This window comes from Natrix helvetica (genome assembly GCF_964273705.1).
Source record: "Natrix helvetica genome assembly, chromosome: 6".
Classification (NCBI taxonomy): Eukaryota; Metazoa; Chordata; class Lepidosauria; order Squamata; family Natricidae; genus Natrix; species Natrix helvetica.
The window spans coordinates 21,251,191-21,263,656 of record NC_138553.1 but is presented as its reverse complement, the minus strand read 5'-3'; the positions used below and the strand labels follow the sequence as shown (position 1 = coordinate 21,263,656).

At 38.4% G+C, this 12,466-nt stretch overlaps 1 protein-coding gene across 1 annotated transcript in view; it reads right to left on the bottom strand.

Moving 5' to 3' along the window:
* KDM7A (lysine demethylase 7A) overlaps positions 1-12,466 on the bottom strand; it is a 61,206-nt gene that overhangs the window by 17,183 nt on the left and 31,557 nt on the right. The window contains exons 3-9 of the mRNA XM_081958120.1: positions 10,781-10,898; positions 10,235-10,395; positions 9,726-9,867; positions 7,619-7,805; positions 7,200-7,362; positions 5,992-6,079; positions 4,029-4,135 (exon numbers count right to left, since the gene is read on the bottom strand). Coding sequence (XP_081814246.1) covers positions 4,029-4,135; positions 5,992-6,079; positions 7,200-7,362; positions 7,619-7,805; positions 9,726-9,867; positions 10,235-10,395; positions 10,781-10,898 — 966 coding nt within the window. The remainder of the gene's footprint in view (positions 1-4,028; positions 4,136-5,991; positions 6,080-7,199; positions 7,363-7,618; positions 7,806-9,725; positions 9,868-10,234; positions 10,396-10,780; positions 10,899-12,466) is intronic.

Genomic DNA, 12,466 nt, shown 5'->3' with positions numbered 1-12,466 from the left:
CAGATAATTCTGAACGTACTGTTAACTATCAGAACCTTCCCAAGGATCTAGGTATGCTTTGTAGTGATCATTTTCATCCAGATCTTATTTCCATAGGGCATCTTGATTCCTTAAGTTTTCACTATTTTTTCCATTTGACATTGTGCCTGCCTCATTTTGTCCAGTCGAAATTCCACTGCAATATCTTGGCTATTTATTATGGACAGTGTTGGCAGAAATGTCATTTCAGATGATGTTTTACCATACAGCTTCAGGTTGTCCATGTAACATGTCCATGTTTCGGGTGACCCGCTCCCTTTTGTCACAGGGGCAGCGGGACCCCCCATTACTGGGCCGGGCAGAGGAATTTGGAGAGTTCCTGCAGGATAAAATCGATCGGATCCGAAGGGGATGGACCCACCTCAGTGCTCCAGTGGGGACGTCTGAAGCTAGTCTTGAGAGACCATGCTGGGAGGAGTTTGACCCTGTTGTCACCGAAGATTTGGACAGGTTGCGCGGGCGACTGCGAGCCACTACATGTTTATTGGACCCGTGTCCCTCCTGGTTGGTACTGGCCTCCTGGGAGGGCTCACGAGGCTGGCTACTGGAGCTGGTGAACGCTTCGCTGGGTGAGGGCCTTTTACCAGCCGCCTTGAAAGAGGCGGTGGTGAGGCCCCTGCTCAAGAAGCCTTCTCTGGACTCAACGGAGCTAGCAAACTACCGTCCTGTCTCCAACCTTCCTTTCTTAGCGAAGGTTGTTGAGAGTGTGGTGGCTCAGCAGTTTCCGCGTCACCTAGAAGAAGCTGATTATCTAGACCCGCGCCAGTCCGGCTTCCGGCCCGGTCACAGCACGGAGACAGCCTTGGTCGCATTGGTGGATGATCTCTGGAGGGCAAAGGATGGGGGTTGTTCCTCCATCCTTGTCCTATTAGACCTCTCGGCGGCCTTCGATACCATCGACCATGGTATCCTATTGCGCCGTCTGGAGGGGTTGGGGGTCGGGGGCACCGTATTACGATGGTTCCGCTCCTACCTCTCTGGCCGGACGCAATGTGTGTTGGCAGGAGAGGAGAGGTCGACCGCGAGGCCCCTTATCTGTGGGGTCCCACAGGGCTCGATCCTCTCGCCTCTCCTGTTCAACATATATATGAAGCCGCTGGGTGAGATCATCCGTGGTTTTGGGGTGGGATACCATCTGTATGCTGATGACACTCAGCTGTACATTTCCACCCCAAACCACCCCAACGAGGCTGTTGAAGTGATGTCCCGATGTCTGGAAGCCGTACGGGTCTGGATGGATGACAACAGGCTCAGGCTCAACCCCTCCAAGACAGAGTGGCTGTGGCTTCCGGCTTCCCGGTTCAACCAGCATATGCCATCGCTGACCATCGGAGATGATCAATTAGCCCCGGTGGAAGGGGCACGCAATTTGGGCGTCCTCCTTGATGCCCGGCTGTCTATGGAAGATCATGTGACAGCCGTGGCGAGAGGGGCGTTCCACCAGGTTCGCCTGGTGCGCCAGTTGCGGCCCCTTTTGGACCGGGAGGCCTTGCGTACAGTCACTCACGCGCTGGTGACGTCTCGCCTGGACTACTGTAATGCTCTCTACATGGGGCTCCCCTTGAGGTGCACCCGGAGACTGCAGTTGGTCCAGAATGCAGCCGCGCGGGTAATTATGGGGAGATCGAGGTTCTCCCATATAACACCTATCCTGCGCGAGCTGCACTGGCTTCCTGTGGTCTACCGGGTGCGCTTCAAGGTACTGGTTACCACCTTCAAAGCGCTCCATGGCACAGGGCCTAATTACCTGCGGGATCGCGTCCTGCCCCATACATCCCTGCGACCCGTCCACTCACACAGAGAGGGACTACTCCGGGTGCCGTCCTCCAGAGAGTGCCAGAGGGCAGCGCCCAGAAGTAGGGCCTTCTCTGTAGTGGGCCCCACCCTTTGGAATGACCTCCCCCCAGACATCAGAACTACAACCGACCTTCGCTCCTTCCGTATGAAGCTGAAAACCTACCTGTTTCGACTAGCTGACCTGGCATAACTCTACAACCTCCCCAGCCCAGGGCATTTTTAATTGTAATTTTAGTTTTTAAGGGTTAATTTCACTGGGGTTTTAACTTTTTAAGTATTGTAACTTATTTATTTATTCTTACCTCCTCTATACGCTATATAATACCTTTGTACGTCGCCCCGAGTCCCTGTGGGGAGAGGGGGCGACTAATAAGTTCAAGTAATAAATAAATAAATAAATAAACGGAGATGGATAACCTGGCAGATGTTTTTGATGTCTGATAGCCATGGCCTAGGTTATTCAGCATTGTTGGCAGGGTAATCAGTGCCATGACAAACAGTAGTGGTGATAGTGAGTCTCCTTGAAAGATTCCTCTCTTGATATTAACCTCTCCTAGTCATCGCTATTGACCAGGAACCCTGTTTTCCGTTGTGCTATCAATCCTTGTACAAATATTCTGATGTTTCTACTGACTCCTTCAAGGCATTTGATTATCCAATCATATGGCAGGGAGTTGAATGCCTTCTTTAATCAATCTATGCTACATTCAAGTTGGTCTTCCTTCTCTTACAGTTTTCCAGATCATCTTGTCAATTAGAAATTGATTTTTTGCTCCTCTGCTGTTTGGACAGTTTCAATTCTTCTACTTCTTTAATTAGAAATCTCTGTTTTTTCTGAGGTAGAGGAGAGGGTACCTGGTTTTGGAATGAAACAATTAAATAGTTGTCCTGGCTTCCTCTACAGCCAATTCCCCCTGGTTTGCCTCTACAATCTGAGCTGCTCCTTGAAGGCTTTCTTTGTCCTTGGTAGACCTTTGCAATTCTTCCATTCTGCTTCCATGAATACTTCATTTTATATTATAAATCAATGTTGATTTTCTAGCCTCTGTTCTGTTATTTCTGATTCTGGATATTGTTCTTTCCAGAACTGGTGCATTCATTTCAGGTATTTTCTTCTTGTTGGGCTTGATCTATAACAACAGATTATTATTTCTTTGTATTCTATCTCAGTATGTTGGTGACAGGTAAACATCTTTCCTTCTAATAGTTCTGCAGCTGTTAGCCCTAGTTGCTCAGTCAACAGCCTTGAGTTCTGCAACCTATCCAAATGTTCAGGAACTCAAACACCTAGTGCAGTCCTTGACCTAAGTGATAACTGGAGCTAAGATGAGTTTCTGTAAATTACATCTCACAATATTATTTATGGGAGACACTTTTTGTCTGACTCTCGAGAGACCTGTCCAGAATAGCTGAACCTCTGGCATAGCTTTCGTCTTCATCAGTGCACACAAGCCCTGCAATCATGCCAAGTTTTATTATTATTGCTATCATCAACATGGAAAGGCCAAAGAGATTGGCTAGAACTCTAAATCATGCATGGACAATCCTGCAGCTATGGGAAGCCATCTGTGCAGCCATCTGTGCCAGCACTATGGGTGTACAAATCACTAAAATTGTGCATGGTAGGATAATCTGCAGGGATAGATATTCCATAGAGTATCTTCCCTGTGAATCGTGTGCTAGCCAAACTGCTACCTGGCAAGCTTGGGGATCAGGATTTACATCGTAATAACAGCATAATCAACCCTTCCAGAAAGAGAATGGTGTAGAAGAGGTGAAAATGAGTACGCACTTAAGAAAAAAATAGTGGGAATTAAGCAGCAGTCAGTTTAGAGTGGGAAAATATTTATTTTCACATCCATAAAACTGTACTCGGCATCATTATCTGAAGACACATCCCGGGGGGAAGGGGGGGAATGCATTTACTTCCTTTGTCAAAGCCTTTGAATAAAAGTGCAAAGGATGATATATGAAGATTTGCTACTATTTGTTAAAGTGCAAACATTTAAATTAATATAGCTTGCATAATACTTTAAGATTGAATAAATTGGCTATCCTAATTTTTCTTAATTGCAAAGTATAAATAACTTGCTTCTCTGGCTATGATGTGCTCACAGACCCACTAAATAAAAGGCTTTGTAAAAAAAAGCCTACTCTCAAATCCTTCTTAAAATATTAAATTAGTTAGTTACCTTTCAAAGTTTCCATTAAGTTTTTGGCCACAAACCAACAGATGGCTTCAAAGAAAGGAAATTTGAAAAGATCTGGAGTTTTTAGTCTTTTCTCCATTTCATAACACCTAAATAAACAGAAGGATTATTTCATATACATATGCAATCACTTCAATTTGTTCATGATGTGTAGCAAAATAAAATATTCCCTAACAACAAAAAATCATTAAAATACCTGGTGAAGTGTAGTAAAGCCTACTTGACAAGTTTTTCATAAATTCTAGGATTAAGAGTTCCATCCAGATATATGAATATGTTTTTATAAATTCCATGATTTCAACCATTAAGGGACAGATGTTTATTATTAGAAATAGTTCTTGCCTGTTGACCAATGATTTAATGACTATTCACAGTCACAATAGCCCCGGAAGTGCTTTACTGCCCATAAAGCATTTCTAGACATTGTAGAACATTACACCGCCTCCTACAATCACAAGATTATTTGGGGTGTTTGGAAACCTGTTCACATTTATGACTTATTGACTACTGTAAGTGCTTTGAAATCATAGGATCATCATATGCTATCTTCTCTGCCGGCTTTCCCAGAAAGTCAACGGGGATGTTGGCAGGGAAGATTGCAAGTAAAGTGGACATTCCACTCCATTTTCCCAGTAGAGGATTTCCCTTCTTCTCCATGTAGGGAGGGAAATCATCCCGCATGGAGGAACGGATCAGAATGCTGGCATTTGCTAATATTTTCCCGACCCCTCTGGAAGTGTTCTGAAATGGTTCATAGGAGAGGCGAAAACACTAGCAAACACCAGTGTTCTCATAATTATTCCTCCTGGGAGGGAGGGAGCAGAAAGAGGACTTGGCTTAGAAGTCCAAGTCCTCTCCCTGCCCCACGATGCTGAGGAGGTACAGGTCCTCTCCCCAACAGCCAGTTTAACAACTGGAAGGATTTCGATTGTGGTTGTTGGGTGAAGTGATCATGTGGCATATCACTTAATGACCACTTCACTCAACAAGGTTCTAGGGCCAATTTTAGTCATACGTGAAGGACTATCCTTAGTCATAAGTGGAGGACTATCAATAACTTAAATAATATTTTCAGTAATTCATATATCAGCACCACAATCACAACAAGACGAATCTTTCCATCCCTATTGATACTGGGCAGAGGCACGTCTTCCAGTATCCCACCTAATTTTATTCAATTCCAACCAGACAGAGCGAGCAGGTCAAAACTAGGTGTTTTAGTAGAGGGATCACTAATCATCAGGCCACAAGAAGATACCTTGGGCCATTCCTCTCTCCAGACATTATCAGGCTTAGGCTGGTTAGATGTTAAAAGAATAGCTGTTTTCCATTCTCGGCTATGGGATTTCAATCTTGTGATGGGCTGTGCACTGCCCTGCCCTGATGAATAGGGAGGGTCTTGTTGTTCAGCATCCTTGACCATAGCCGAATGAGAGCTTGTTGTCTTCTAAAGTGGGGAGGTATGATATTGCTAAGTATTGGTAATCAACGCACAGGAGTGGGAAGCAATGTACCAGAGATAATATGCATTGTCTTGTGGAGTTGGACATCAATCATTTGGGCGTGGGCACTGTTAAGCCACATGTTGGCATCATATTTAGCTGTGGAATAAATCAAAGCCAAGGCTATTGTTTGTAAGGTGTTAGCATCAGCACCCTAGGATATTCTAGCCTTCAATTAACTTTGATTAAAATACAGATATTCATCTTTCATACCTGTTTAACCAATTTCTGTTTTAATGTAATTTTGTTAAAAGAGGCAAGCAATTCAGAACAATCCATTCATATGGAGATCATCAAATAATGATAATCCCTCTGTTCTTTGCAAAATATCAGCCATATCTCTTTATAAAACCAGAAAATGACTTAACCTCAATATAACAAAGACATGTGTTTACATTTGTAGAAGCAAATAGTTGGATAAAAGAGGAAATTCCAAGTCTAACCTGAGCTGCATGCCAATATTGAGGTTGTGCAAAAAGTTTCCTCCAAAAGCCATACAGTCCTGAGAAGTGAGTACAGCATGAATCCATCCTGAAACAAAAAGTTAAACTTATATATACACAATATTTTGTTTTCCAAAAGCACAACAGAGGCAAGTTATTTTAATAACCCACATATTGTTCAAATCAAAGTTTTACCATCGTATTACTGTTATTGGACTATCAACATATTACTATCTTTCAGTTGTGCAGTACTGGTCAGCTGTCTCAAAAGCGTAACCAAAAATCTCTAAAATCAAATCTGTTTCATCTAATGGTTAAGGCACCAGGCTAGAAAGTGGTAGACTGTGAATTCAAGTGCTGTCTTAGTCATGAAAACCAGCTGTTGACTTTGGCCAGTCACACTCTCTTACGGACAAACCGAAAGTGACTTCCGGTTTTGCTCATAGGACCGTTTTTTGCCCTCCAGAGTCTTCAGGGAAGCCTCCTGAAAGCGCTGGAGGGCAAAAAACGGCCTTACAGACAAACCAGAAATCACAGTTCCTGAACTTCCAGGTTGCCTGTAGGGCCATTTTTCATCCTCCAGAGGCTTCAGCTGTTTTTGCCCTCGCCAGGCTCCTAGAAAGCCTCTGGAGCCTGGGGAGGGTGAAAAAAGCACACCAAAAGCATGGGGGGCATAGCATTATGGGTGTAGCATGCCCACACACGACCCACCCCTGCGCTCCCCCCGCTTTTGGCACACGACCCAAAAAAGTTTAGCCATCACTGCCCTATCATATTATCAATAATTATACTAACTTGAAGAAGTAATAATTCTACCTATGATATTTGAATAATTAAATCAATAAATATATTTTTGTTAAAAAAAATATTTCATTTATTTATGAAACTTATATACCACCTATCTCACCAAAGGTAACATTACAATAAATATAATTTCTATATACATTAATAGAGCATGGCGTAATAAATAGCAGTGTTGAAATTCTGCCATAGGTTTGAATACACAATTATTGAAAATGTGGTAGGAAATGTACAATATACAAATAGATAATTATTTAGCTATCTTCTAACTCTTTTACCTATCTCAGCTTCTATCTTCATCTCCTAAATTTAAACTTAATTGCTAAATTGAATGAAAATTTCTCTGAACATTAGTTACCAAGCTCCAATGCATCAATATGTTAAATTGCAGAGAAATAACTTTTTACCTGTTGGAACAAATAAGGTATGTCCTTGCTTCACAACACATTTATAACATTTATCAACTTTATCTCCAAAATACACTTCACTCTGGGTAACAGATGAACTCCAGGATTCATAAATTGCCAGATTATCATTAGTAGGTTTGATCAAGTAGAAAATCTTTTCACCCTATGTACAGAAGAGATTTCATTACATGTTGTACATCTTTGACAATTTTGCATTACCACCATTAATATCACATAGGACTACAACATAATGAAAGTATAGAATTTTATTGCTATTTAAATGGAAATTATTGGAGTTAGAAAAATTCTCACATCTAACCAGTTGGTTAGACAACATCAGAAATCTATGCAATTTACATTCAATTTTTTAGAAATGAATATAGTACATTTGCATATTAAAGAAATTAAAGTTTTCTTACCCAAAGGACATGATACCAAACAGAAGTGCCCCCAAAATCAATATGAAAATCTGTGTAACTATCTTGAACTCCCATTAAGCAGTACTTCTGAACAAAAGGCTTAGGGAAGACCGAGTCATCTGGCCAGTAATTTTCAACCCATGAAAGTTTTCTGGCAATTTCAGGAACTTCCACTAACTCAGACATCCTTTAAAATTCAAAACAGGAAATGCAATTTGAACAAGAATATGACTAAGGATTTTCTTAATATATGCAAATATGAAAAATCTTTCCTCTCTAGTAATATTTTTATTCATACTGCTATTTAGATTGAACAGTTAACACCAAAAATAGAGAATCAGTCCATTATATAACATATTTAATTATGTTACACATTCTCTGAAGTGGAACTTATATGGATTTGAATGAAGATAAAACAGAATAAAAGTTTTCATCTAAATCCAAAATTTAAATTTATATACATATATACACATATACACATATACACATACATACATACACGCACACACATACATACATACATACATACATATATATATTGTGAGGTATTTGTGCTGATAAATAAATAAAGGGAGAGTAGTATAGATCTATTTCAAGCTATTTAGCTCTCATCAGCTAGCCATACCCTTACTGGGATTCAAACAACACAAATACATACATACATACATACATACATACATACATACATACATACATACATACACACAACACAAATATAAAAAGGCAACATTAAAAATAAAAATATGGTTTTCTGCCTGGATGGTCCTCTGTGAGGAGCCGAATGACAGAAACGGGGAGTAGTGAGCTCCCTCCCATATTTGGGCATACCAGGGGTTGTAACACAAATACATACCTATTTCCGTGGCCTAGCTGATAAGGAAGAGAGCCTGTGGCTTAATGGCAATTACATCGGCCTAATATGCAATACAGCCCTGGTTCGATTCCCAGTAAGGGTATGGCTAGCTGATGAGAGCTAAATAGCTTGAAATAGATCTATACTAGTCTCCCTTTATTTATTTATCAGCACAAACACAACATACATACATACACACACACACACACACACACACACACACACACACATACATCTGAACACAATATAATGGTTATATAGTACTGGTCAAAATGTTCAAGAAGAGAGTAGTATATATTGTATATTTTAAATAACTGATTCATAAGAAAATGGTTATGACTATATGTGTGTTCGCGTACATAATTTCAAATTGAGAAGATCACTACCTTATTGCATGATAAAAATATTTTTTCAGGCTGCTTGGATTTTAAAAAGACATATCAGGAGCCTTAATTCATAAATTAAATAATTAGAAGTCATGTAATAGTATGAAATTACAGGGTAGCTTTAGTGGACTATCTTTCTAAAATATACAATATCTCACATAGGTTGGTCGCTATGCAGAACTACAATATTAAATACAATGTGTTTAGCATTTGCTAATAGATTTGATTTAGATACATAAATCTAGGCATCATTTTCATTTTTTTAATTAAAAAAAGAAACGTATTTTTTAATAATATAACATTTTAAAAATATTTTTATTTGTTCTGCATATATTTGTCAGCCCTCTCAGATAAGCCAGAGAGGAAACACAACTAGAAGAACTGAATTTTACTGTATTCTAAAGCTACAGTAACAGAATTTTGCAAGTCTGAAAGTACAAAATCTCCTGCCAACTCTTTTAACTGTTTCATCCATGAGGAAATATCTTTTCTAAGTTTCTTTCTCTGACCTTAAGCTACTGGGTGTTCCTGCCTCTCTTGTCTAATTATTTTCTAGGTTGTATCTCTTCCCCATTTTCCCAAGGGTCATTCCCACAGACCATTAAACATATAAGAAAAATATATAGATAAGCCCTTTCCAAAGAAAAAGCAATTGCATTTATTCATCTTTTCAACCTGTTATTTAGGATAGCCCCAAGCTTTAAGTATACATAATAATCAATTATTTGTACTTATCTCCAAATTGTCATATTCTACCTTTCAACTTCATATTTCATTATTGCAACTATTCAGAAAATCTGCAATTATTGTTATATACCACAGTTTAAAATATAAACATTTTATTCATATATGAAAATTGTATACTCACTTAGTGTCCGAGAATTCAAGGCTTATCAGATTTAACACTTTTGGCCTCTCAGGGTTTGTAAAATACTTAATGTAATTATGGAGCTTCATTTTGCTATCTGCTTGTCTTGCCACATCAATAACATCAATCACTTTATCACCACCTGTAAAAATGAAACATTTAAATCACTTCATAAACCAGCCAACAAAGGTCTGTAGAAATTATATTTTAGGATTATGGGAATATAGTAATTTATGCGTATGTAACTGTATCTATTTTTTCTGAAAATCCTGAAACTGTTAAAGAGAAATATAGCCAAGTGAACCATTAATGTTTTGAGTATTCCACTCATTCAGGTTACATTAATCTCAAGACATAATATTTAAAGCTTACAACTGAAACCAAAGCTTTGGAGAAATAATCTTCAAGTGTTCTCAGAAAATGTCACAACCATAAAATATTTCAGGACAAGAATATTTAAACCCATTTATTTTTCCTTGCCCTTTTGTGTTTGAACCAACAGTCCATACCTACATAATGTTCCACATCTAGAACGGAAAACGTAGAAGGTGGGAGCCTGAGACCTAAGCCATCTAATTTAGGTACCATAATGGGAACGTCAAACCCATGCTTTTCCAGGTATCTTTGCGTCAATTGGCTTCCATGCATTTTCAAAATGATTTCATCAGCACTAGAAAGGAAATATATCTATATTATTTTTAAAATAGAAGCAGAATTTTTAAAAACCCTGTGTCATTCCTCATTCAAACAGTGAGTGAATGTTCAGTAGAAAATATTTTGAACTATAAAATTTCTGTCCTTCCCAACATTTATTATATCTGATAATTTTCAACAAATTGCTTTAACTGATCATAATGTTAACATGTGGAACTGAAACAATTCTTCCAGAATGTCTTTAGTATTATTGGATATCTAGTTTTAACTTCCACAAATAAACACAGAAATCCTGATGAGACTCATATCCACTAGAGTAATATAGTTAAAAGCCTGAGTTCAGAATCACTATTTGAAGCAACTACATATACTTTTGAATTTTCAAATGCAATTGATCTTACCTTGGGAATGAACGGGCACGTAACTGTTTAACAAATGTTCGGGTTCCAGCTTGAACTGGTTTTGAACCATCATCATATTCTGTATAGTCATGTCTGTGCCAGTTCCTCCTCTTCTTCACTACATGGTGAAAAATGTAATCGTCAATTTAAGATAGGAGAGAATCAAATCCCATTAGTTATGAAATTCTCTGGGAGCCTTAGTCAAAACTATTTCTCTATTAGTAAGGCATTACTCGGGGGTTTTGCTAGGATCTCATTGGAAGGGGAAAAGAATGAGGAAAGAGGAAAATGTACAGTACATTACATTAATTTTTTTGGAGAATAAGGGCATTACCATGACACATAATACAAATGTGAATTCTACTCTTTCAATATACTGTAGTCAGATGAGTCACTCTGTTATTTTCTAACTATCCCCAAGATGTTAATTTTAGCACATATAATTGCTCGAGGTCACTGAGAGAATATTTCTTGTTGAATAGGGATTTGAATTAAGCTCCCTATTTCCTCTCAGCAAATGTAAATGAATTTCAGATCTGATCCTGCCACCAATAAATTATTATTTTAAAAAAATTCTTCATCCAGAATAAAAGGAAATATTTTTAAAGATAGAAGAAAAACTGTGTACAGCTTCATACAAATGACTGCAGTTATATCAACATCCTAAATTGAAACTTTATATACATTAAAAAATTGTTAAACGACAAGATTCAGTATCATGCCAAACAGAATATATTACAGAGATACACTTTTGATCATTTGCAGTCTGCTGTGTTGGTGCAAAATATTGGTATGGTAACATGTAGCTGTAGGCTTTGAACAATTCCACCTAGATGTTTATGCTCACTAAAGCATCCATTATTTCTGAACCGAAAAATTCTATTGCTACAATTATGTCAATGAACAGAATTGTATTACAAAGTTTAAACTTACCTTTCAAATGTACCAGTTAAATTTTGCTATACAAAGTAACTCTGAAACCTTAATTTTAAAATCCATATGAGCAAATTCTGCTTATCAATGTTGTGAATACAACTTTAGAGTAATTGGAACCTAGCAGTCAAGGTTTACATTTGCCTGAATATATCTATAAAATACTAATATTACAAGATCGTCTGCGCTGAAAACAGTTTTCAATATTTTCAAATTAAAGTTGTCCTCATAGTGTAAGCCAATTTATTTAACAGCTTGCCATGGGAACTGCAGGATTTTCTGCATATCACAACAGATGGGGATGAATGCCACACTTTCAAAAACTCAAACAGTTTATATTCAATAACAGCTGCAAAAGAAACATTTAGGCATAGCCCTGGTATCCATGTTGTATTTACCAATCTTCAGTATGCATATTTGTATGTAAACTACACATATCATTTTATCCAAATGTATACAACTGTTTCTTCAAATTCAACCACCACTTTAGATAATAGCCAATGGTGTTTGTCAGTTTTTAGACAGGCAGATGAATTACAGAAAATGTAAGACAAAGCCTCTGAGGTAACTGATCCCAGCTAAAAATACATATTACCAGCCACAAATAATCCCAGCATACAAAGTATATATTAAAAGGTAAATGATTACTTCATAGAAGGTGCTCAATATTTACACTAAAAAGATTTGAGTGGATTTAATAAGCACCCTTTCAACATCAAACTAATAAACTAAATTACTACTGCTAGTAGGTTT